This window comes from Abrus precatorius, unplaced genomic scaffold (genome assembly GCF_003935025.1).
Source record: "Abrus precatorius isolate BTA unplaced genomic scaffold, Abrus_2018 Scaffold5, whole genome shotgun sequence".
NCBI lineage: Eukaryota > Viridiplantae > Streptophyta > Magnoliopsida > Fabales > Fabaceae > Abrus > Abrus precatorius.
The window spans coordinates 3197274-3225214 of NW_020874395.1; the positions used below are offsets into that span (position 1 = coordinate 3197274).

The window sequence follows — 27941 nt, forward strand, 5'->3', positions numbered from 1 at the left end:
TCTGGAATGTGATTTCTATGCATTAAAAATTCAAATTCTCATGGTTAGAAATCAAATTGCATTTTCCCTTTCTGAATTTGAAGTGTTTTTGCTCTGGAGTAGTTACTATCAACATTCATAGTAACTACTCTCTGTGAATATATTGTGTCTGCTCATTTCATACACTCATTCCTGATCTGATTCAGTTGCACTACCATGTAATTACATTTTCACTTACTACTTGCTTTGAATTCTGGAAATTTTATTTGAAATTAGACCCATCTTGCTGCATATGCTTTTTACCTTAGCTGATCTAGTGGAATTCATCCTCTGCATTTTATATATGTTCTCTGCATTTTCCTATGCTCTCTGCATTTTCACAGCCTGATTCAGAAGTTGAGAATTCATTTGATTGGATCCAAATGCACACTGTGTTTAAATTTTTCAGACCATCAAAAGAACCTCTTTTGCAGACCATGATTCACTATATGACGTATGCTGTTTTGCAGACCATGTTCATAGGGATGCCCATCCATGTTGGCGATGTTATCAGCAATGCCATCATGGAGATCCTAGCTAGGAAGAAGGACTCCATGGATTTTCTCTCCATCATTACTATGCTTGCCAGGATGCTGGAGTTGACTTTGGGGAGTATCATCTTATTTACACTATCTAAGTCTATTCTTTTCTATAAAAAGTAATAAATGATGTATAAAAATGTAGTAAAATGTGGATTCATCAAGTACGACAAACGATATTAGGACAGTACATTTCTAATCAAAGTCGTTAGCGGGCGAAAAAATTGTGAATATTAAATCCTTTACCTTTTACACTTAATCTCATTTCGTTCAAAAAAGTCTATCCTTAATTAATAAATCAATATTTATTCTTTCGTAGGATTCTTTAGTAGAGCAGAGTTCACAGGGCACCTTCACACTTGTTGGACGTGAAGACATTGTCTGTTGCTATTGGTTCATAAGAACACCCTGGCCATGTTCGTACTATTGGATGGGGTGTGGGCATTCGTCAGTACTTTGGCGCAAGCAATACCAAAAAGAAAGGAATACTCATAGGTGACGAAATAGAGGCAATCAGGGAGGAGATTAGACAGCAAGTAAGAGCTGAGATTAGGCAAGAACTTGCCTTTTTAGGTATTTCTTAAGATAAGACAAATCCTTGCACCCTTCTTCAAGCCTCTCGTCCTGAGGACCGTGTTAGCACAAAGTGTAGTTGTGCCCTAGTGGACTTCAATAATGATGATGCCCCAGTCGATCAATGCAAATTATTTATGGAGGGTCCTCTGCAACTATTGGCATGTGGAACAGTGCACAACCTAGGTCCAACCATACACAATCATAAAATAGATGATGGTATGTTAAGAGTAGTGGTTGAACGGGTTGAAATTGCTAATGCACCTGTCCCATTGTCAACTAAGGAGGTTAGGACAGTGGGGGAAGCCCCTAATCATTTCATTCTATGGCCTAAACACCTCATGCAATTTCCTTCTGATGAGGTATACTTCATTTCATTTATTCTCTACATAATTATTATTTGAAAATTTGCCTATGTACCTAATTATTAGTAACATTGGTAATTGTATAGGATATTGTTGAAACTGCAAAGGCCCCTGTACTTGAAAAAAAAAAAAAAAAGGAGCACGAACTTGACGTGCTTCAACGTTCATGCCTAATGGCAATGAAGCTAGGCAAAGAACCTTTGCAATTGGACTTTGATGCTGCAGTAAGGGGAAATGGTTCTTCAATACCATTGTACCTCACACAAAAGGACATCATGGAGGTTGCAATGAGTGAGGAGATTCTTTGCATTTCAATTATTTAAGCATGGTTAATGTAAGTTCATTCTTGTTACTTTTTCAGGATTTGTTAATATGTACTATGTTTAATGACTAATATTTATTTTTATTGTACCATATTGTAGTTATCTACATCAACATGCACTTACAAAGGGTGTGGATCATTTGTTTGGGTGCCTTGACCCTTTTCAAATTCAAGGCTTGGGAAACAAGCCTGAATCTATTTAGTCATATATTCAGAAGAGGTTGTGTGAAGGAAAGAAGCATTGCTACCTTGCACCCTTCCATTATGAGTATGTAATTGCAAATTAGTCTTGTTATATAATTAGCTTTATAGTTACTATTTATAGGCAACATTGGCAATTTTTTATACTCTATCCAAAAAGTAACGAAGTCATTTTCCTATGTTCATTATGGAATAAGCCCAAAAAAGAAATGAAGGCCATAATTGATTTGTAAGTCATCTTCACATGTATTCAATTTGTTTAACTTATTTACATTAGCATAAACATTTACCTAACTCACTCCTTTATAGTAATGTTCATCATCATTAGATCTATGGAAGCATGTAACCTATTGGAGGGTAAGCATGTGAATAAAAAGAAGCCTATATGGATCTGTCCACGTGTATGTTCACCTTACAATTTTTTTTTTATATATTTTCTTCATTTGTTTTTCTTATTTGATATTAAATATTTTTTATTCTTTTAGTCACACAAACAAAAAGGGAGTTAGGAGTGTGGGTATTATGTCATGAGGCATATGCTAACTGTCATCACAGCCAGCATTACAGAATCTTCGACTTTGGTAAGTATGATATAATTGAATATAAGACCATAGAATATTTGTTTGTTTATAATTACAAAGCTAATGCTTATTTGTTATTTGATTTTGTAGATGTTTGCAGATTCTGATCCAATACCTAAAAAAAAAATTAAAATCAGAACACTTGGGCACAATTTATTCTAGATATCAGTTCAATTTCTTTGTAACCTTTTAATGATCGATTAAGACAATATGTATTGATTTATATATGTACGTATTCATTTTTTATATATTGAATTGTGAATGTTCTCAAACGAAAATAGTGTGATATTTTTCTATATTTCAAGTTGGTAGAAATGCATTAATTGAATCGTATATTTCAAAATAAATGAACATCTTTTACATTGGTTGACTCTAACTGATGTAGAAAGTTATTTCCACATCGGTCATGACCATAATCGATATAGTAAATACACTTTCTGTATCGGTTATGGTCACAACCGACGTAGTAAATACACTTTCTACATCGGTTATGGTCACAACCAATGTAGAAATAAAACATATTCTACATCGGTTACTCTGAAAAGGCGATGTAGAAGGTGTATTTACTGCATCGGTTTCATGTATAACCGATGTAAAATATATTTTTTTTACATTGGTTGTTAACCGATGTGGAATATCGTCACTTACTACATCAGCTATATCTACATCGGCGTAATAACTGATGTAAAAAACTCTTTTTAACCGATGTTAAAAGCTATTTCTGTACTAGTGAACAGAAAAAAAAAAAAAGTATTTCTTATTTCAGTTGTAACTCTTGTAATGCTTAAAATTCTTGTGAGAAGAAGCAAAGAGGGAAGGAGAAGTTGATAGCAGTAGAATGGTGGTCTCCAGTACTAATGCCCACAATAAGGAGATAGCCATATGAAGGAGGATTGCTAGCATGTAACTATTTTCCCCTTTTTTACGTTGTATCCTCCTTGTATGTGCATGATATGTCTCTCTGGTTCTCAACTTGTAGTAAAAGAATAATAATATGCTTTTAATTTATGCTACAATAATCTGTGTAATAAATTACCTGATATGTTTTAGGAAAAATAATAGATAATTGGTGTGTAGTTTTTCATTAGTTACTTCTTCACTACCATATTTCACATAAATAAATTTTAAATAATTTTATCAATTATAACAGATAATATGTACAAATTTAGAGTACATGTTGACTTATTGCTGAAGGGTCTACTCGTTCAACACATAGGACATTCTACTTAGTTACTTTAGTTAGTTAAGTGGCTGGGAAATGAGTAGCAGGAAAATTAGCATGATATGTATAATGTCTTTCTTCCAAGATCTAAGCCTCCCAATCATAAAATAAACTTTATTTTGAGTTCATAATTGAATAGATATATTAAGAATATGGATTTTTTTCATTACTTTTAAGGCCTTTATAACAGACAGTCTAAAAAAAAAAATTGTATCATGGTCATGCCTTTATTTTAGCATTTCAATTCTTGTTGTTTGGGGCCATGTTATATCAAATTCATTTAATTGTCTAATTATTCTCCTTCGATTGTAAATTTATTGATAAAAAAAACGTGAAAATGATTTCCCATCTTTAAGAGAATACTATGATTACTTGGAAGAAGTAGAAGACATGGAACTTGAAGAAGTCTTTGGAAGCATGTTGGTTTGTTGAGAATTTTTATTGAATCAATGTGACTTCAATATTCCTCAGATAAATTTTTAGAGAATCAATGTTCTTGACAGCGTTGCAACACTAAATTGATGTAAAAATAGTATAACTCATGTTTTTCTACCTTATCCTTGCAATTGCTGTGTATTAAGCTGATGAGAATTAAGCTTTTTGATGTGTTCATTTATGACTCTTCTTCTTACTATTCACACTGTAATCCACTTTTGTTCTTGGTAAGATTTATTGAAATGATTTTTTGTTAATTTATCCGTTCATTTGTAAATCACCTTGTTAATTTTAATTGGTTTGGTTCTCTGAGCTTGTGGTGGGAAAGGAAGCCAGTGATTTAGTGATTGCATTGAATTGGAATATAAAATCCAAGAGATGAGAATTTTTTAAACTAAGAAATAAATGTTAAATGCAGTAGAACCTCCGCATGATATAATGAGAAAGAGAACAACTCCTATAAAGTCTCATTTAAGAAAGTTCTTAAAAACACACTCATTTAAGAATGATCACTCACATTTAATATGCAAAAGTATATTTAAAATTTAAATGAATACTGAATTAAAAAAAAAAAACTAATTACTAAATACAAGAGAAGTCACATGAACGAGAAAGAAAATAACTTTTAAAAATGCTCTCAGTCAACATAGCTTCTTAAGATGCTTTCGTTTAAGAGCAAGAGCTCATAGTTAATTGAGCTAGATTATAAACAATTGGTTTGTATTTAAACCCATTATAATGTCAACATAACAGTACTCAACGTGCACTTTTATATGAATGTTTATTTGAATAAGCATCAAACCCAGTTCGTTTCTAGTGATATGTGGATATAGGAAGATTTTGCAAACCTTTGCCAGCTTAACTAAAATTGAGAGTTTACTCTAAATTTAACGTGGTTATGACCAGAATATAAATTTATTAATGAAAAGATATTACTTTTTACACTACCCTATTTTGTTATTCATACTAATCCTTTTATTGTCATTTTTGGAAGTTAATTTTCTAAATTTTAATTAATAAATTAAATTTTAGAAGTGATTTATAAATGACTTTCAAAATTTAATTTCTGAAATTAATTTGATACCTTCTGAAAAATAAATTCCAATAGTCATTTGTATATCACTTCAAGAAATTAAATTTCAAAAGTGATTTGTAAATAACTTACATATTTAATTTTTAAAAGATATTAAAGACAATTTGAGAATTTAAATTCTAGAAGTGACAATAAAAAGAGTGGTGCAAATACCAAAAAAGGTAATGCCAAATGTAATATCCCATAATTAATTAGGTTGGATCAATCATTGTAACTCATTCACTGTTTTGTTGATTTTTGTTGTCTTTTCCTTTGAATTGCACTGTATTCAATCGATAGGATTAAGGTTTCCTTTCATTACACAAAGTTATCCATTTTCACTTTTCTGAGATATGACTGGGATTGTAGGTGTCCTCCTCTATTAGATTTAGAGCATAGCTATTAGATTTCTTTTTCACTCTGAATATATCTTTGCCTTGTCTTTGATCAAATATCAGTTATCTTTATATATAACTTTGAAGCTCTTTTTCACAAGTTGTGCAACACTAAGAAAATTTTGGTCAATGTTAGACACATATAAAACATTAGAAATGTACTTCAAACTTGTCAAGCTTTCAATAGCAATGGTTCCTTTCCATTTAATTGAGATAAAATCACCGTTTCCAATTTTTACTTTGGAGATGGTGGTTTTGTCAAGCACTTTAAAAAGCTTCTTGTCGTTGGTCATGTCGTTTGTGCAGCCGCTGTCTATTAACCATGAGTCACTGGAACAGTTAGTTGTAGCAAAACATGTTGCAACAAAGAGTTGCTCATCTTTTTGCTCCTCTAAAGTCACATTTGTCTCTTCTGATTTAGACTTGCAGACTCGCTCTACATGTCCCAAATCACCACATTCTCTACATTTGATATCTGGCCTCCACCAACATTTTTTCTTTTGGATGATTTGTCTTTTTGCAATGTGGAAAGGGGGAAAGTTCTCACCTTGCTGCTTGTTGGTGCCTTCTAGCTTTTTGTTCTCCCATTTGTTGTTTTTGCCACTTTTTGAATTTTGTGCTTTTACACGAAAAGTACCTTGTAAGGTCTCCTTTTGTCTCATCATTCTTCTTTGCTCTTAGGCTTGTAAAGCATTTACTAATTCTCCCAAGGTGATAGTTGACAAGTCTTTTGACTCCTCCAATGTTGATATCTTTGATTCATATTTTTCTGGTAAAGTAACCAAAATTTTTTGAACTATATTTTCATCGAAAAAGTCTTTCCTGAGAAGCTGCATTTCATTTTCTATACTCATCAATCGATCAGCATATCTTTTAATTGTTTTTGTCTCCTTCATGTTCTGCATTTTGAATTCTCTAGCCAAGTTGAGCACTTGTATGCCTTTGGTTCTTTCATAACTAGGATATTGTTTCTTGAGATAATCCCAAATCTCTTTGACAGATTTGAAATTCATAATTCTTGTAAAAATAATTTTTGACACATCAATAAAAAGGTAATTTTTTGCCTTGCCTTTTTTGTCTTTCTCTCCTTGTGATACTTTATTTGAGCCACCATTGGATTTTCAGGCAAAACAAAAACATCATAATTTTCTTCTACTGCTTCCCAAAGATCCAATGCTTTAAGATGACAAATCATCCTTGCAGCTCATAACTCACTCCTCACCATCAAGAATTGGTGGTGAACCTACTGTGTATGTGTTTTCCTCCATTGATGTTTTTCTCAACTCACAGATCCCTCAAAGATAAAGGCTCTTGATGCCAATTTGTCGTTTTGAAAATATTAAGAAAAGAAGAACAGATATATTTTATGGAAGATGCATAGCTGTTATTCATTTGCTCTTTAAATAGAGCTTGAGTCAAACATAAAAAATAAAAAAAAAACAGAATATCCCTTATTTTCAGGCATGACTAAAACAATTTCTAATCTGATAAAAACAGAATCAGAACTCCTAAGTAACAGAAAATTAAATTTAAAAACTGAATAAAACATCCAGGTATGCAGCTATTGCAGGCACACTTTCAACAGTGGCCCACCACTCCCAAATCATTGCCCAGGGGATGCTGTTTCGCCAAATGGAAGCATCGATACAAATAGTGTTGAAAAAGATGAACTCATAGCCATTGATTTTGTGTTGGATTCTGGGGTGTTTGTGGAACTTTAATTATAAAAAGTTCATGGAGACATGCCTATTTTCAGTTCTTCAACAACATGAATGACTGCATATGTGTGACAGTCGTTGTCCTTATGGCTCGAATGAAAAGGAGATTTCAAGTTCAAGATTAAAAGGTAAAGCGTTTGATTCATTGCCTGTGGTGCACTCATGTCAATTATGATTTACCGTGCCACTTTGTCTAAATAAAATTAATTAACAGCTTGCACACAACAATGCTAGTGGAGATGATGTCTTTTCTTCTTGAATATTTTGTAGGTGAAGCTCCATTTTAGAGAGTGATATGTTGTAATGCTTTGATTAATTTGGTAGAGACAATTGTTTCATTTGGCAGATGCACCACTTTTGAGTAATTTTGTGCTTTTTTTTTTTTTTTGCTCTTGAGGCATTGTCTATATTTTTTTTATTTGATTTTTTATTAACATGTAAATTATTCAAATTTTCAATATTAGTCTACATGCAGAATGAAAAATGACGCTGAGGTATGATTACTATTTTGCCGAAGGAAGCACTTTGTTAAAATCAACTAGTTGGTCATTAAGAAACTATTAGAGCTAAGCAATAAATATCAGGATTTCAAACTATCTTGGATTACCAGAGAGTTATAATGGCGCCTAGTTCTTGCAAGTTAGATGGATGTTCCTCCACTTCCACTTGTTGTCCTTTGTGTTTTTTGATCATTTTGAAATTGCCTGTTTGATCAGAAGTAAAATTGCCTATTTCATACTATCTCAACATTGTTATTCAGTTATTTAGTGGGTCTTAGAATAATTTTGTTTGTTATTCAGTTATTCAGTGGTCAGTTATTTCTGACACCAAATTTGCTTGTGTTTATGTTCCTAATTTTTAGTAATTTTAGTTATTACTAGCATTATTTAAGGCATCTACTTGGTATTCATATGATGAAGCAAGAAAGAAATAGAATACGAAGTTCATGTCATTTACTTATCTCTATTTACTTATCTCTTGGCTGTTTTACCAACGTGTATCAAAGTTAAAAAAGATAAAGTAGGTTTTGGTCATTCAAAATAATATTTGGGTGTAGCGAGTGAAGCACTAAAAACATCCTAAATTGAGAGAATAATGGCAAGTAACGGAACCAACCCAGTAACAGTCCCTAATTCCAATTTTCAAAGGTGAAAAATATCATCTTTAGAGTCTCAAAACGAAGACGATGCTCAAGTCTCAAGAACTATGGGATTTGGTGGAAAACGGGTATGAAGAGCCAGATCTGACACCAACAGAACCCGATCAGCAATTAAAAGATGTTATGGTGAAATTTTTGTGAGCAAGTTGTCAAGAAGCTTAACGTAAAAATTTGATCATGTTGTTGCTGCAATTGAAGAAACTAAGGCCCTGTCCACTTATACTTTTGATAAATTAATGAGTTCCTTGATAGCCCATGAAGCTAGAATAATTGGCAAGTCACATGAAAAATCTGAGTAAAAAGCTTTTAAAGTGAAGGAAGAATCCTCCGAAGGTTGGGGTGAATTTCATGGACGCAGTGGTAGAGGCCAATATGGTAGTGGTAGAGGCCAATATGGTGAATCTCGCCAATACAAAAGCTCAATCCAGTGGAGGTATTGTAGCAAAATGGGACACAAAGAAGCTGATTGTTGGGCCAAACAGAGATAAGAGCATAAATAGGCAAATTTTACAGAGAATGTAGAATAGGAAAGCAAGTTGTTCATGGCCAATTATCAAACTCAGCATGACAACAACAACAACAACAAAGATGTATGGTTTTTAGATAGTGGATGCTCTAACCACATGTTTGGAAACAAATCCTTATTCAAAGAGGTAGACGAATCACAGAAAAGTGAAGTCTGACTTGGAGACAACAAGCAAATGAAGGTTGAAGGAAAAGGTACAATTGCCATTAAAACTATGCAAGGGAATGTCAAACTTTTTTTAATGTGCAATTTGTGCCTAGTTTAGCTCATAACTTATTGAGTATTGGACAGTTAATGACTAGTGGGTATATTGTTGTGTTTGATGATGATTCATATGTTATTCGCGATAAAAAATCTGGTCAAACCATAGAGACTGTTCATATGACTCAAAATAGGATGTTTCCTCTTGATATTTCAAATATAATGAATAAGGCATTAATTGTTAAGAGGAATAATAAGGCTAACATGTGGCATTTATGTTATGGGCATTTGCATCTGAATGTCTTAAAGCTTCTTAGTAAAAAAGAAATGGTTTTTTGGCTTGCCAAAAATTGGTGAACTTGATTTTTTTGAAGGGTGTGTTTATGGGAAGTAGAATAGAAAGCCATTTCCTGTTGGAAAATCATGGAGGGCATCTCATTGTCTTGAACTTGTGCATACTGATTTATGTGGGCCCATGAAAACAGAGTCACTCAGTGGAAGTCGTTATTTTTTGCTGTTTATATATGACTATAGCCGCATGAGTTGGGTTTATTTCATGAAATTTAAATCTAAAACTTTTAATAATTTCAAGAAATTTAAGGTGTTAGTGAAGAAGCAAAGTGAGAGAAGCCTAAAAGCACTTCGAAGTGATCGTGGTGGTGAATTTTTGTCTAATGATTTCAATGTTTTTTTTATGAGAATAGCATTTGCAGGGAACTTATTGCATCATACACACCAGAACAGAATGGAGTTGCAGAATGAAAAAATCATACCATTGTCAAAATGGCTAAAAGCTTGTTGAAAGCCAAAAAGCTCCCTGATCAGTTTTGAGGAGAAGCAGTTGCAACAGAAGTTACCTCTTGAACATCTCACTAACAAAGGATATTCTTAATCAGACACCTTATGAAGCTTGGATGGGTAAGAAGCCTCAAATAAGCTACTTAAAAGTCTTTTGGTTGTATTGTGTAAGCTTTGGTTACTTCTCAATCTAAGCTTCATGAAAAATCTGAAAAATGCATTTTCATTGGCTATAGTCCTCAATCTAAAGCATATCGTTTATATAATCCTATAAGTGGCAAAGTGATAATTAGTAGGGATGTTGTATTCAACAAAGAAGCAAAATTGAAACTAAATTATGACAAAGGAGGCATAGAGAATAAAGTTCCAGCAGATTTTGAAGATGAACAGCCTGCAAATCCAGTTCTTTCCTCTCCTAATACTACTGCAAATTCTAGTTCAAATTCTCTAGCAACCAGCTCGTCCAACAGCAGTAGCGAAACACCACTAAGAATATTCAAATCTCTTAGAGAAGTTTATGAGTCCTATGATTTTGCCTTATTAGTCACTGACCCAACTTCTTTTGAAGAAGTTGCACAACAACCTGAATGGCAGATTGCAATGAAGGAGGAAATGTATGCCATTGAAAGAAATTCAACATGGGAGTTGGTTCATGTTCCAAAGGCAAGAATGTTATAGGATTGAAGTGGGTAATCCAAATAAAGTATAATGCTGATGGAAGCATCCAAAAACATAAAGTTTGACTTGTGGCAAAAGGCTACTCATAACAATAAGGTATTGATTTCAAACAAACATATTCTCCTATTGCTCGATTTGAAACAGTGAGAATTATTTTGGCCTTGGCTGCTCAATTGCAATTATTTGTGTATCAATTTGATGTAAAATATGCTTTTCTGAATGGTGATCTAATGAAGGAGGTCTATGTCTCATCACAACCACCAAGTTTTGTTGTCTGTGGTAATGAAACTAAAGTTTACAGGTTAAGAAAGCTCTTTACAGGTTGAAGCAAGCCCTACATGCCTGGTATAACAAGATTGATTCATTCTTCCAGGACAGTGGGTTCATTAGAAGTGAAAATGAGCCAACACTTTATTTGAAGAAAAGAAGCAATGGAGATTTTTTGGTAGTCTGTCTTTATGTGGATGATATGATTTATATGGGTTTTTCAAAGTTATTAATTGATAATTTTAAGTCATGTATGGTGAGAAATTTTGAGATGACAGACTTGGGCATGTTGTAGTATTTTTTGGGACTTCATGTTATGCAGGGTGATGATGGAATTTTTGTATGTCAAAAGAAATATGTTGTAGATCTTTTAAAAAAATTTAGCATGGTAAACTATGAGGAGGCAACCACACTAATGAACATCAATGAAAAGCTACAACATGAAAATGGGACTAACAGAGTTAATTCAAAATTGTTTAGAAGTCTGATTAGTGTTAAGGATTTGGCAAGTGTACCAAATTTTTGATGTAGTATAAAAATTGTTTGTCGTATCTATAGGGATTGGTAGATATATCAATACTTTCTACTATCCTATATACAACTCTTAATTAAAAACAATTAAATGTTTGCAAATTTGGTTTTAAATTGAAAGTGGAATTAACTAGGAAATAAAGTAAAATTTTAGTGAAGAAAGGTTTATGAGTTGAGCTTGGATTGAATTTTGTCGTTCTTTCCTTTCCACATTTTCATTATCAAACCTTTAAGTACCATTATATAAATTTAGATGCACTCTCTCAAAGTTCCTTATATCGATTCCTCACACACAAGATTCCTAAGAGCAGTAAATGAATAATGATTCCTCAATTATTCAATTAATCATCCATGCATTAAAGACAAGAGTTACTAATCAATTGATATATTGAACCATTTCCCTAGAATCACGACACATCAAGTGAGTTCCATTAAATCCGGGTTTAAAATTTATTTTCCAACTAACCATAAACCTTAAATCAAAAGACTATTTCATAAAATAGAATCAAGCATTAAAAACCAATGACACCACCAACACTTATATAAAAGAAAGAAATATCATTAATAAAACATCAAAATACTTCAGATTAGAAGATTACATCCAATCCCATAAGGGTTCTAGCTACTCATGGTAGTCATTACAAAGCAATGAAAAGAGAAAAGAGATTATATGGATAGTTCTCCAATCTTTCTTGCCCTAAATCTCTCCTCTATGTTGTGTTCCCCACTCTCGTCGTTGCTCTTCCCTTCCAATTCTTCTTGTTTAAACTAGAATAAATGAATTTTCACTCAAGCGAAATATTCTCACTTGAGCGAAAAAGGCATTATTGTTCAAGTGAAGGTGTCTCGCTTGAGCGAAAATAAGGTAGAGGCTTTGCTCTGGTGTGCACATTCTCGCTCAAGCAAAAATATCTCGCTTGAGCGAGAAATGATTTAGCTGCCATTTGCCTTCCTCTTCAATAAGCTTCTAAAAATAAAAAATTAAACAAAAAGGAAATAAGAATGAATCTTCATCTCGATTGTTAAATCAGGTAGGCTAACTAACTTAAATTTCTACAAATAAAAAGGGAATTGACATTCAAATTCATAACTTTGAAGCAATTAAGTACTCAAATTAGTGCAAACATTTACTCAAATTAGGCACTTATCAATTGGTGGTTTGAATTATCTAAGACACATTAGACCTAATATTACTTTCTGTGTTAGTGTTGTGTCTAGATTTATGTAGAGTCCTACAAAACAATATTTTGGAGCAAGAAAAAGAATTCTTCGTTATGTCATAGGAACTGCCAATTTTGGTATTTGGTATTGCAAAAGTATCAAATTTCAGATTAGTTAATTTTACTGATAGTGATTGGGCAGGTTGTTTCGATGATCAGAAAAGCACTTATGGCAATGTTTTTAGCTTTGGTTCGGGAGCAGTAACATGGAGTTCAAAGAAGCAAGAAATAGTAGTTTTATCATCATCTAAAGTTGAATATGCAACAACAACAGTAGTGACACGACAAGTCTTGTGGATCAAAAAGATTTTTAGTGATTTCAGTCTTAAGCAGAAGGAAGCAACTGAGATATTTTATGACAATCAATCCACAATTGCTATGAAAAAGAATCTTGCCTTTCATGGCATAACTAAGCATATTGATGTATATCATCATTTTATTCAGAAACTTGCAGTTGATGAAAAGATAATTCTAAAATTTTGCAGCACAAATGAGCATCAATTTTTTAAGTCACAGTTAGGGGTGTGTGATTTTGAATCAAGAGGGAAGTGTTGAAAAGATGATTCAAAATGTTATTGTCCGTATGTTTTTATGTTTATCAATTAGTGGGTCTCAGGATAATCTTATTTTTCAATTAGTTATTTAGTAGTCAGTTATTTCTAACACCAAATCTGATCGTGTGTTTATGTTCCTAATTTTTAGTAATTTTATTTATTACTAGCATTATGCAAGAGGCATGTACTCAGTATTTGTATTCATATGATGAAACAAGAAAGAAATAGAATATGAAAGTTCATGTCATTTACTTATCTCTCAGCTGTTTTGCCAACAGAGAGTAATAATGGTGCCTGGTTCTTGGCAGGGATGAGAAAAATGTGAAAATGAATCATCTTGCAAGTTAGATGGATGCTCCCCCACTTCCCCTTGTTGTCCTTTGCGTTTGTTGATATTTTTTAAATTGCTGTTTTGATAAAAAGTAAAAAGATTAGCCTATATGTTTCTTTGTAATTTGGGTTTCATTATTGAGTATATTGCACGAGTTTTTCATGTTTAGCTGTAATAGATAAAAATAAGGTGTTGATATGTAAAAAAATAAATAAAAGTATTTTAGGAGTCAAAATTAGAAAATCGTTATAATGGTTATAATTTGTAAGCAGATAAAAGCGGAGACTATATAACACCCTTTGTGTATGACATTGAACATCATGAATAGAATTGTGATATTGTATTCCTCTTCAACCTTCATTGTTGGGAGTGAGTGAGTGTTGTTAAGGATAATTGATATTGTCTTTGACAATTTGGTATCAACTAAGTCGAAGATGATGGTGACAACAAAAGAACTCGAGACATGCATGGACACAATGGAGAAGACAATGGTGGATTCACAAAATTTAACGCAAAAGACCTTGGAAACATTGCAGAAATCAATCGAGGAATTAGTTTCCCCAATAGCAGCCTTGAATGTTGGTCGAAAAATCACACTGGAGAATGAATCACACAACAAGATGTCAGAAACTCCCTCCTCAGTTCTTGATAGAACCCACCTGCAATTTCCATCTTTTGATGGCTCTAATTTCCGTAAATAGCACACGAAAGTAGAACAATTCTTCAAGCTCGAAGGCACACCAGAAAACCAAAGAGGTCGTCTACTTCTTCTTTCCATGGATGGCAAGGCATTCTCATGGCAACGCTATTACATTAAGTCACTAGATTTTCAGAGCAAAACATAGATTCAGATCTTGCAAGATGCTGGAAACAGATTCGATGATGGAGCATTTGATGACCCAATTATGGAACTCACAAGATTGAAGCAAGACGGTTCTTTAATCGAATATCTAGAAAATTTTGATAATTTTTTGGCTCGTGTTATGATCTCCAAGGAGATAACATTAATCTTTTTCCTCTCAGGATTACGTTTGGAGTTGGAGAAATCAGTTCATGTCCATAGACCATCTACAATCCAAGAAGCTGTAAGGTTGGCACGTTTACGAGATGAGATGCTTCAAGAAATTACAAAGAAACTCAATGGGAACAAATCGACCACCTCTGAGACACAATTCAGATACTCACGATCCTGGTCTAATGCAAATCAAAACAACAAAATTCAACCTATAACTACACTACAACAAAATCACACAACATCATCACAAAACTCAACTTCTATTGCAGATTTAAAAACTACCACTGCAAGCTCAATTTCTAGGAAAGAGGTCAGTGAGTGTATTTCTAAAGGATTATGTCATTTTTGTGGTGAGAAATAGGATAAGAACCATAGACTTAAGTGTAAAGTTTGGGAAAAATTAAATGCCATTTTTTCTGCATAAGAGGAGTTTGATGAATGTGTCAATTCAGATTCAGAAAAAGAACAAGATAATAAATTGGTGGAACAAAGTCTAGAATTAGTCAAAGATTCAAGCATTACAATTGAAAGGACTAATAAAAAAAACAAGAGGTTCCCTTCCTAATGGATACAGGGAGTATACACAATTTCATCAGTGAAAAATGGATGAAGCTTTTAGAATTAAAAATCACTTTCTTCAAAGACTTTCCTATAATTGTCACATCAAATAAACAACTTATGATTACAAGAAAATATCCTCAAGTGACCTGGAAATTCAACAATCTTTCATTTATGGCTGATTTCCTAATAGCCATTTTGGAGTAATTCTTGGCATGCAATGGTTTAAGACATTAGGTGAAATTTCTTGGAATTGTGCCCATTTGACCATGAAGTTTCAGCATCAAGATAAAATAGTCACATTACAGGATGAACAACATCAAAGTGACCACATACAAATCTCAGGAAATCTAAAAACAGCACAGTCTCAAACCATGTTACTTGCTATACAAGTTGCAGTTTGCTTCCAGGCTACAACTAATCACAATGCACCAGAATTAACTGCAACACAACAATCTCAATTGGACACTTTGCTACACTAATGTTAGAATTTATTCCAAGAACCAACTCGATTGCCTCTAAATAAAAGGTATGACCATAAGATCACCTTAACAAGCAACGTCCCTGTTTGTTTAAAACCATACTGGTACCCACATAACCAAAAAGTAGAAATTGAGAGGCAAGCCAAAACTTGGCTATCCACTGGCTTTATCAGAGAAAGTTTAAGCTACTATGCATCACCTCTAGTCTTAGTCAAAAAGAAAGATGGTTCCTAGAGATGCTACACAAACTTCAGAAAACTTAATGCTCTTACTATCAAAAACAAATTTCCAGTACCCTCAGTTGAAGATCTCTTGGATGAATTACATGGTGCCAACTACTTTTCTAAGTTGGATCTAAGAAGTGGCTACAATTAAGTGAGGATGGCTGAGGAGGATATCTACAAAATAGCCTTCAGAGCACATGGTGGACTTTATAAATGGGTGGTTCTACCCTTTGGCCTCAGCAATGCTCCTGCAACTTTTCAGAACTTAATGAATGATATCTTTCGGCAACATTTAAGAAAATTCATTTTAGTATTTTTTTTTTTTTTAATGATATCCTAGTCTACACTAAGACCTGGGAAGATCATCTAAAATGCTTGCAAACAACTCTACAAATCCTACAAGACAACTCCCTAGCAATAAACCTGAAGAAATATAGCTTTGGCAAGTCACAAGTGGACTATTTGGGACATCAAATCTCAACAACAGGTGTGCAACCAGATCCTAACAAAATTGTAGCTGTACAACAATGGTCACAGCCAAAAAATCTAAAAAACTCAGAGGCTTCTTAGGATTATCAGGGTATTACAGAAGGTTTATACAAGGATATGGAAAAGTTGCAACACCTTTAACTAGTCTTCTACAGAAGGATGCAAAATACAAATGGACTAAAGCAGCAAATAAAGCATTCAACAAGTTAAAACAAGCATTAACTTCAGTATCTGTTTTGGTCTTACCTGAATTCACAAAGCTTTTCACAATAGAGACAGATGCTTCAGGCATTGGCATTAATCAGTACTGATGCAATCACACCACCCAATTGCTTATATAAGCAAGACTATAGGCCAAAGTATCAGCTTTTATCGGCTTATGAGAAGGAGTTTTTTGCTATTCTATTTGTAGTAAAAAAGGTGGAAAAACTACTTCTTAGATCAGCATTTCATTATAAAGATAGACCAAAAGGCTCTTAAGCATCTCCTTGAACAACCTCCTACTACACTTATGTAAAATTGGGGTCTAGAGAAATTAATGGGATTAGATTTCAGTATTGAGTACAAGAAGAGAAAAGAAAATATTGCAGTAAATGCTTTATCCAGAAATGAAGGTTAAGGGAGCTTAAGGCAAGCTTGTGGTCGGCAATGATTTAGGTTTGAAGACTAAAATCCTACAACACTTTCACAACTCAGCCTTTGGTGGCCATTCAGGTTATGAGCTAACTTACAGGAGAATCAAAGAACAATTCCATTGGAAAGGCATGCAAAAGGAGGTCAAACAATGGGTACAAGAATGCAACACTTGCCAACAGAATAAACCCTTATTGCAATTACCTACTAGTCTTCTACAACCTTTATCAATCCCTAATAGAGCATGGAAATCTATATATATAGATTTCATAGTTGGTCTTCCTAAATCCAAATCTATGACTGTTATTTTTGCATTAATAGATAGATTAACTAAATATGCTCATTTTTTGCCTTTGGCTCATCCATTTGGGGCTACGAAAGTGGCATAAGTCTTTATGGACAATGTGGTAAAATTGCATAGATGGCCAATAGAGATCATCTCAGATAGGGACTCAATATTTATGAGTGAATTCTAGTCAGAACTTATGCGAAAACATGGGGTAAAGTTATTGCAGTCTACTGCATTTCATCCTCAAATTGATGGCCAAACTGAGGCCTTGAACAAGTCTATTCAAGCATATCTGAGATGTGTTTCTAGGAAAATGCCTAAGAAATGGACTACTTACTTGTCCTTGGCAGAATTGTGGTATAATACTAAGTTTCATACAGCCACTAAGTTAACCCCATTTGAAGTCATATATGGGTACCTACCTTCACCCCTAACCATGATTAGGACTGCAAATTCATTGGTGAAGGCAGTGAACTACACAGTAAGAACTAGGAAATAAATTTCTCAACTGCTGCAGGAAAATTTAATCAAAGCTCAAACATGAATGAAGTGGTATGCTGATCAAAAGAGAGTGGATAAAGTGTATCAATGTGCTGACATGGTGTATTTGAAAATGCAACCTTACAAGCAGCACACATTGGCCAATACCTCTTTTCACAAATTAGCAGCAAGGTATTATGGTCCTTATAAAGTGTTAGAGAGAATTAGGGATGTAGCCTACAAATTGGAACTACCAATGGAAACAAAGATTAATAATGTCTTTCACATGTCTTTATTGAAGAAATACCAAGGCAACAAACCAATATTTGCTCACTTACTCCTACTGATTGAAGAAGGAGAGTTCCTGCCATAACCTCTAGCAGTATTAGACATATAAGAATTAAAAATAAAAATAATCAAGTTGTGAGTGAGGTTCTAATTCAATGGAGGGAGACAAATCCAAAGGATGCTGTGTGGAGAGAGCTACATGACATGCAAATTCAATTCCCAAACTTTGATTGGAGTTGCTAAAGGATGACCTTGAGGGCAAGTCCAATGTAGAAGGGAGGGACAATTGTAATAGATAAAAATAAGGGGTTGATATGTAAAAAAATAAATAAAAGTATTTTATGAGTCAAAATTAAAAAACCGTTATAATGATTATGATTTGTAGGCAGATAAAAATGAGAGACTATATAAGACCCTTTGTATATGACATTGAATATCATGAATAGAATTGTGATATCGTGTTCCTCTTCAACCTTCATTGTTGGGAGTGAGTGTTGTTAAGGATAATTGATATAATTTATATTGTATTTAACATTAGCTAACATGCAGAAAAAAAAATATATTAAAAAGTGTATTAGCTAAAGTTGAGAAGATTGTGCATGATTTCTTTTGGTAAAGTACTACCAATATCCAAATACTGTACATTGGGCATCTAACTAATTTGAGCTGTCAAGCTAGAAAAAAAAAATTAGGTGAAAAGACTATGTTTTAGACGTTGTTATAACCACCTATTTAAGCTAGAATAACATACACTAACTGAACTATGTATTCATTATGCGTAATTAAATTGCACAAAGCATGAAATGAAATTAAGGGGAAAAAAAAGAGATATAAGAATGTTGTTATTCTTTGAGCGATAATAGAGTAATTCGTTTGTCTATCTCAGGTAAAAGTATCTTAGGTGAATAGATACAGTTGACATGTAATAAACTGTTCCTGCTAGGGAAACACTAATTTTCTTATCTCTGCTTGGGTAGAGTGACGTCTTTCCATACGTTGCTGACGTGGAGAGGGTACCTGCAAAAAGCACTCTGATGCTGAAGTCAGGTCTCGGTTCTCAGCAGTAAATACTATTCAATAATTAAAAGTTAACCTTTTACATTACCTCTTACCTTCTTTTTATAGGAAATATTATAGGCTAACGGGCCTTATGGGTCAGCCCTGATCCTGATAATTAGGCTAATAATACTCTTGGTTATTATTTATTAATTTATAATTAACATGCTTTGCGAGGTACCCGTCCTTCGTATACCGAGTAGGTATTCGGTTTCCTCTTTCTACAAGTAAGACCGAGGAGAGTCTTATCTGGTACATAAACAAATAAAAAATAATTTTCATATAATTAAAGTACTGCCAAAGAAATTGATTATATTATTTGTTTATATCTTTTAATTTATCATTCTAAATTTATTCTAATTGTAATAATTAAAATTAAAACTCTGAATTACAATTCAAATTTCATGCACAAAATCAATATCAACATTTACACTTTTTTTTTCATTATAAAAGCTATATTTACTACCATTTTTAATATTTCTTGTTTTACATTTTCTTTGTTCTTTATTTTTTCCTTCTATTTCTTCTTTTTCTTCCAATATACCAATATATATATATATACTTATTTTAAAGTTAAGATTTATTATATATTATTTTCTTGATTATATTTCTATTGCATTTATACATTACTAAGCTTCACACAAATAAGTACTTACAACTAGCTAATACATCAAAGCAATAAAATTTCTAATTTAAAGATCAAAGAAGAAGAATTTTAAAATCAGAGTAATTGTACAAAATTAATTTCTCTAATCAAAGACTTCTAATTTACAATGAACAAAGCGGGAATCGCAATTTTACTTAAGCTTGTATGTGAATATGTAAATTAGTTTTTTGTCCTCTTTCTCTCTTTTTTTTTCTCTCCAAAAGTTATAAAATTAACACCCTCTCTTATTTTAGAAGATCCTCTCTACTTAAATTAAGAGAGACAAAATAAACTTAACAAATTTAAACTCTTTAGATATATAGTTGGGAGCCCAACCTAACAAGAGAGGGAAGGAGAAGTTGATACCAGACGATGGTCTCCAGTACCAATCCCCACAATAAGGTGTCATTCTATCATATAGCAAATTCCCCATGTCCAATCCGTTGCATAACCAAATCATAAACCCTAAATATCCTGAATCAAATTATAAGATCCAAACCATATTTTTCGTGTGTAAAGATTAGACTTGCAGTGTCTTTAGGTGTTGCAAGTATGTACATAGATCAATCATTACATTGCATATCCCTAATGCCATTGATGCATGTTACACTTTTCCCCAAATAAAATCGAGGAGCAAGTTGTTGAAGGTGTGGTCTGTACGCTTGATAAACGTGTGACTTCGTTATTAAGAGTGCAATCTTCGAACAAAACTAAAATGTACAACTTTTACTTTACAAGATAAACATTACCATGGTTCTCAGTCTCAAGTTTACTGAATCCTTTTATTACATCTGTCAAATCTATCACATCTATATCTCCGTCATAACCATGTGTTTATGAGGTATCTATTCCCAAGGGACAAACCATCAATGGTTTACACTCATATGCAGTAATTAATTTATAATAAATTTTCTATTTTTTTAAATCTAAAAATATTTTTTTTCATCAAGTTACATATTTTCGTTATTTTTGAAACGAAATTCTTATTGAAGCTAAGCTATTTACATGTAGAGGATGGGACATGCATTATTTTTTAGGATTTATTTAGAAGTTATATTTAAGAGGGAAAGGGAGAGGTTAGGAGAATTTAATTGTTGTTTAGGAATTAATTAATTTAAAAGAGAAGGGTGTGTAAATTTTCTCATTTAGAGGGTTTTTTAGTTTATTAGAATTTTTTTATATTAATTATTAAATGAATGAGATAGAAAAAATAAATATTTTTAAAAAATTTGATGTTAATTTTAAAAATAATAAGAAATTATTTTTAAAAAAAATATTAATTTTTAGAGTGAGAATTTTTTAAAATATAAAAAATAGAAATATGAATTTTAAAAATATTAATTTTTAAAAGGAGAAAATATATAATTTGTGTATTTTTTTTAAAATAATTAAAAATAATAACAATAAATTAATTTTTTTTAAAAATATATTAATTTTTAGAGTGATATTTTTAAAAAAATTATAAAAATTAGAAATATAATTTTTAAAATATATTTTGAGTGTTAGTTTTAAAATATATTAGTTTTTAAAAATATTAATTTCTAGAAGAAGAAAAATATTTAATTTTTATGTTTTTTAAAAATAAAAAATATAAATAAAAAATATAAAATGCAATGATATTATTTACATTATTAACTCTTTATCACCCTCTCCTTTCCATATTTAACATTCAAATAAGGGAAAAGTTTTAATCTCCCTTTCCCGCTACTCTTTCTCCCTTCAAACCCTTCACTTCTCTCCTCCTCTAAACTTTCAAACAAAGTCTTAGGTTCTCAAAATGTCTATGTACACAAATGAATTATTATATACATACATCATAAAAATTATTCATGCGTTATCTTTTTATTTCTAATGACATTAAATTCTATGGCTTCAAGTTCGTATGAATTGTGTGAAGCATTATTTAACGATTATTGTCGATCTTTATTTGCAAGTAACCATGCAAATTCTACCATATGTAGCTGCAAATCTAATTTGATTTGATACTTATTGTGTCCTTTATTTAAATATTTGTGTGTATATATATATATATATATATATATATATGATATTTTTGTCTTAATTATGTCTCAACTATATGAAGTGCTAAAGATAGATTTACAATCTTGCTTGATGTAAATATTTACTAAATCATTTAAAATGGGGCAAAACTTCATGTGGCATCACTTGTATAATTGTAGTACGTACATGTGCGCTAGAAACTTAAGTACTTTACCACAAAGTGACACTGCGAAGATTTTTTATTCACCATACTTACATTATTTAAGAAGTAAGCAAGAATTGGAGAAAAAGTAGGGGGAGGAGGAAACTAGTAAAAAAATCTGTCAAGGGAAGTAGCTTATACTACTACTGGCGAGGATACTATAAATGAGAAAAAGTGGGACATAGTGATTTATCAAGGATTATTTTGTTGCATACAAGTCTTGCCCTTTGCTCAAGTCTAGTTGACTTTGAATTATGTACATCACACATTTCTTTATAGCACACAAGTCTTGACCTAGTTTTAGGTTTAGCTGACTTGAAATATTGAACATGGTTGATAAGGAGACATCTATTCACAAGGGATGATCGTCAATGGCTAACAGTTTGTGTTTTATTAACATAAGTCAACGACAGTCACTTATCATGCTTGTCCTTCCAACCTGTTTTCACACCCAGAGAAGAAATGTAGTAGTTTATAAAGAAAATTTTTCTAATTTTTAATCAATTTGTAGATTCAATTTCTTTTATATTTGGGGAAAATTGTAACTATGAAACATTATTATTTATTTCTTATCATTTGCAATGGGTTATAGTAGAATGCGTAACTTTTTTTTATTTTATTGCTTTTTATGTTTAAAATGTATTCTTTTTCTTGGTCTTACAAAACTATTGAAGTAAATGTTCATGCTTACACGGTGTGAGTGTAAAAAATATTTTTATGAACATTATTGTATTAACACAAAATAATATTTATTTGATTTCTGTTTATTATTAATAGATATTTATTGTTTTCTAAATATTAAAAATAAATAACACTTATTTTCATAAGCAAAAACATTGATAAAATGTCTCAGTTGACTAGAAGTCCACGGCGATATTTTAGACACATTTCTTACAGATTCCTCAGTTTCAATATCCAAAAACACTTCCTAGGGAGTTACAGATGATTACCATGCTTAGCAGCAATCTCTCTCTCTTTTCTCTGGTCACCTTTCTCTGCATTTGTTTGTGTGTTGGAAATTTCCATGCAAAGAAGTGTGCTGAGACGGACAGGCTAGCTCTTCTTAAATTGAAAGACGGTTTCATTGATGAATTGAACTCCCTTAACTCATGGAATGGTGAAGATTGTTGCCAGTGGAAAGGAATTTCATGCGATAATTTAACTGCTTATGTAACCGACTTGAATCTCTCTGATTCCTTGCTTAAAGGTAAGCTGGATTCTTCAATATGTGAACTCAAACATCTCACTTTCTTTCATCTCAGTGATAATGAAGTAGAAGGAGTGATCCCAAATTGCATTGGCTCACTCGTTCAATTGATAGAGTTGAATCTTGGATATAATAAACTAGTTGGTGGCATTCCTCCAACTCTGGGGAACCTTTCAAACTTGGAAACTCTTTATCTTCCCTATAATTTCTTGCTTGCGAATGACCTTGAGTGGGTTTCTCGTCTTTCTACCTTGAAATACCTTGATCTGTCGCATGTGCATCTTAGTCAAAGTGCTGATTGGCTATCATCAATGAGTAAAATTCCTTCTCTGTCGGAGCTTCGTTTAGATGGTTGTGGGATTGGTCAAGTCATTCCTAAATCTATTCGCCATATTAATTCTTCCACTTCTCTCAAAACTCTCAGTCTTTCGAACAATCTGTTAAACTCTTCAACTCTGTCACTGGTGCTGAATGTCAGCAAAGTCCTCACATATCTTGATCTCTCCTCTAACTCTTTGCAGCATAATATTCCAGATGGATTTGTAAACATGGTTTCTCTTTCCCATCTACGATATCTATATCTCTCGGGTAACGAGCTTGAGGGTAACATACTAAAGTATGTTCCGACTTTTTTTCAGCTCACAGAGTTGCGATTGGATGGAAACAAATTGTCTGGCAAACCCGTTGACTACGTACGACAGTTGTGCTCTGCACAAGATGGTTTAGAGGTTTTGGTTCTCGGCAATAACCCGTTTAGTAGTGCACTATTTCCTGATTTTTCATGTTTTTCATTCTTGAAGACATTATCACTTCAATCTTCCAATATTACTGGGTCATTATCACAATCATTTAGTAAACTTGCCTTGCTAGAGGAATTGGATCTTTCCGACAATCATTTGAATGGGACACTTCCTTCTGCTGTTTGGCAACTTTCTAGTCTTAGGACGTTGGTTCTCTCTTCAAACGAGTTAAATGGTATCGATGTCAAGTCGCATCTGTCAAATCTATCACATCTATATCTCCGTGATAACCAACTAAGTGGATCACAACCCTTGTTTGAGATTAGTAAACTTGCCTCGTTAGAGGAATTGGATCTTTCCGATAATCAGTTGAATGGGACGCTTCCTTCTACTATTTGGCAACTTTCTAGTCTTCGGAGATTGGCGCTCTCTTCAAACAAGTTAATTGGCGTGGATGTCATTCATGAGTCGCTTTTGTCGAACTTATCATACCTTGACATCACAGATAACCAATTAAGTGGATCACAAACATTATTCGAGATTATTAAACTTGCCTCACTAGAGGAATTGTATCTTTCCAATAATCAGTTAAATGGGACACTTCCATGTAATATTGGGGGACTTTCTAATCTGACAACGTTGTATCTCTCCTCAAATAAGTTGAATGGTGTCGTTAATGAATCACATCTATCAAACCTGTCTCAATTGGAATATCTGAATGTGGCTGGAAATGCACTTACATTCAATTTTAATTCAAATTGGGTTCCACCGTTCCAACTCCATGGATTAGTTGCATCATCATGCATCTTGGGTCCTAAATTTCCAACATGGCTCAGAAACCAAATAGAACTCGGTGACTTGGATATCTCTAACAGTGGTATTTCAGATTCATTTCCTAATTGGTTTTGGAACCTGTCTTCAAGGTTGTCATACTTGAATGTTTCTCATAACAAAATTAGTGGAGCATTGCCCCTATCGTTACCAAGTACAAAAGGAAATAGTATGGACCGGTTTAGATGGGATTTGAGTTTCAACAATTTGTCCGGTCCATTGGCTCCATTCCCAGAACTAGATACTCTGTTACTCTCGAATAATATGTTTTCAGGGTTCATTACTTCTTTTTGTGCAACGCCACCAACGATGGTAACTATTCTCGACTTGTCTAGTAACTTACTAGCGGGGACACTTCCAGATTGCTGGGGGAAATTTCAAAGTTTAATTGTTCTAAATCTGGCAAAAAATAATTTATCAGGGAGAATACCCAAGTCATTTGCCACTTTACGACAAATTGAGTCGATTAATTTAAATAGCAACAACTTCTCTGGTGAAATTCCATCCATGTCCTCCTGCAGCAGTTTACAATTTATTGATTTTGGGAATAACAATCTCCAGGGAACATTGCCGGCATGGGCAGGCCATAACTTGCGCCAATTGATGGTGCTGCGTCTAGAGGCAAATAAATTCAATGGAAGCATACCCACAAGCCTCTGTAATCTTTTATATCTTCAAGTGTTGGATCTCTCTAACAATAATATTACGGGGGAAATTCCACAATGTCTCAGTCGCATAATTGTTCTGTCAAATGTGATGTTTTTAACCCCAACCTTTTCGCATGGAGGATTCGGTGCCATCCTCGGTGAAGAAATTTCCAGATTCCTTGACAAAGCAATGTTGGAATGGAAAGGACAAGACCAAGAATATGAGAAAAATCTAGGACTTATGACAATCATTGATCTTTCTTGCAACCAATTAACAGGAGAGATACCAAAAAGTATAACAACACTTGCGGCTTTAGCTGGCTTGAATCTCTCAAGAAATAATCTCACAGGATTCATTCCCGACAAAATTGGTCATATGAAAATGTTGGAATCACTTGACTTGTCAAGAAACCATCTTTATGGAAGAATGCCAACAAGCCTTTCAAATTTGACTTTTCTCAGTTACATGGACTTGTCTTTCAACAACTTGTCAGGGAAAATTCCTAAAAGCACTCAGTTACAAACCTTTGATGCCTCTGCTTATAAAGGAAATAGTGGACTTTGTGGTCCACCACTCCCAAATCGTTGTCTAGACGCTGTTTCACCAAATGGAAGCATCGATGAAAACAGTGTTGAAGAAGATGGAGACGAAGATGAACTCATAACCATTGGTTTTTACATCACCCTGGGGTTTGGATTTTGTGTTGGATTCTGGAGTGTTTGTGGAACTTTAATTATAAAAAGTTCATGGAGACGCGCCTATTTTCAGTTCTTTAACAACTTGAATGACTGGATATGTGTGACACTCGCTGTCTTTGTGGCTCGAATGAAACGGAAATTCCAAGTTCAAGACTAAAAAGGTAAAGTATTTGATTCATTTCCTGTGGTGCACTAATGTCAATTATGATCTACAGGCCAACTTTGTCTAAATAAAATTAATATCAATTAATAGCTTGCATACAACAATGGTAGTGGAGATAATGTTTTTTCTTCTTGAATATTTTGTAGGTGAAGCTCCATTTCAGAATGTTATATGTCATAATGCTTTGATTAATTTGGTAGAGAAAATTGTTTCATTTGGCAGATGCACCACTTCTAAGTGATTTTGTGATAAATTTTTTTTCTTGAGTCATCGTCTATATATTTTTTATTTTATTTTATATTAATATGTAAATTACTCAAATTTTTAATACTAGCCTACATGCAGAATGGAAAGTAACGTGACACTGAGTTATGATTACTATTTTGCAGAAGGGAGCACGTTGTTGAAATCTACTGGTTGGTCGTTGAAAAACTATTAGAGTTAAGCAATAGATCTCAGGATTTCAGATTGTCTTGGATTCCCAGAGAGTAATAACGGTTGCAAGTTAGATGGATGTTCCTTCACTTTTCCATGTTGTACTTTGTGTTTTTTGATCTTTTTGAAATTGCCTTTTTGATCAAAAGTAAAAAGATTATATGTTCCTTTGTGATTTGTGTTTCATTGTTGAGTATATTTCACGAGTTTTCCAAGTGAAGCTATAACTATATAAGTGAAAAAAACTAGGAACGAGCATTGCCCATTTTTCATCAGGACCTACTCTCATATAATACTAGAACTTGAAACCCAAAAAGTTTTGTTATTTTTTTCCTCATCATTTTCAACTCCAACTTCATGTTCTTCCTCCTCTGTTTGTTGGTTCTCCTTCAGCGACTAGTGAAAAAACAATGAATATTTTTTGTCAATAAAAAAAAAACTGAATTATTTGTCAATAAAAAGAATTATTATGACACGGTTAATTTATAGCTGTTGGCATTTTCATATTAAAAATGTCCTTTGCATGCAATTGAGGCATGATACTTGAATTAAAGTGGTGTTTGTAAGTTTCTTTAGAATTAAAATTACAAGTCTAATGTTTGAGTTCATGGAATGTATACCCTTAATTAAAGATTTTAAAATGGAATTAAAATTTAACTTAAAATTATAATTTACAGTAACTATTTACTCAATCTACACATAAAATTTATGATTCTAAACTGATTCTAATGGTAATAATTAAATTTAAAACTCTGAATTACAATTCAAATTTCATGCACAAATTTAATCTCAACGTTTCGACAAATTTTTTCATTATAATGCCATTTTTAGTATAGCTAGTTTTTTGTTTTCATTGGTCTTTATTTTTCCTTCCAAAAAATATATACATATATATAGACTTAGTATTTTTCCGTTAAATTGGGGTGACGAAATTAATTATATTTTGATTCATATAAAAAAATTAACGTCACAATAAAAAATTTGCAAAAAAAAAATGAAAAATTAGTAAAAAAAATTCACTTATAAGTTGGGATAACATTAACAAAAGTAGAAGGAAAAGGAATAATCTTCCTAAATTTTATTTTTTACATATTCACTCTAAACATCCTCCTATAAAAAAGAAAATGAAAAAAAAATTCTAACATTCTTT

General features: G+C 32.8%; 1 protein-coding gene across 1 annotated transcript; it reads left to right on the forward strand.

Moving 5' to 3' along the window:
- Positions 1-22998: 22998 nt before the first annotated feature.
- Positions 22999-26963, forward strand: LOC113868003 (receptor-like protein EIX1). Its single transcript, XM_027503552.1, has 2 exons — positions 22999-26354; positions 26746-26963. The coding sequence occupies exon 1, from the start codon at positions 23012-23014 to the stop codon at positions 26348-26350; it is 3339 nt and encodes a 1112-aa protein (XP_027359353.1). The 5' UTR covers positions 22999-23011; the 3' UTR covers positions 26351-26354; positions 26746-26963.
- The last annotated feature ends 978 nt before the right edge of the window (positions 26964-27941 follow it).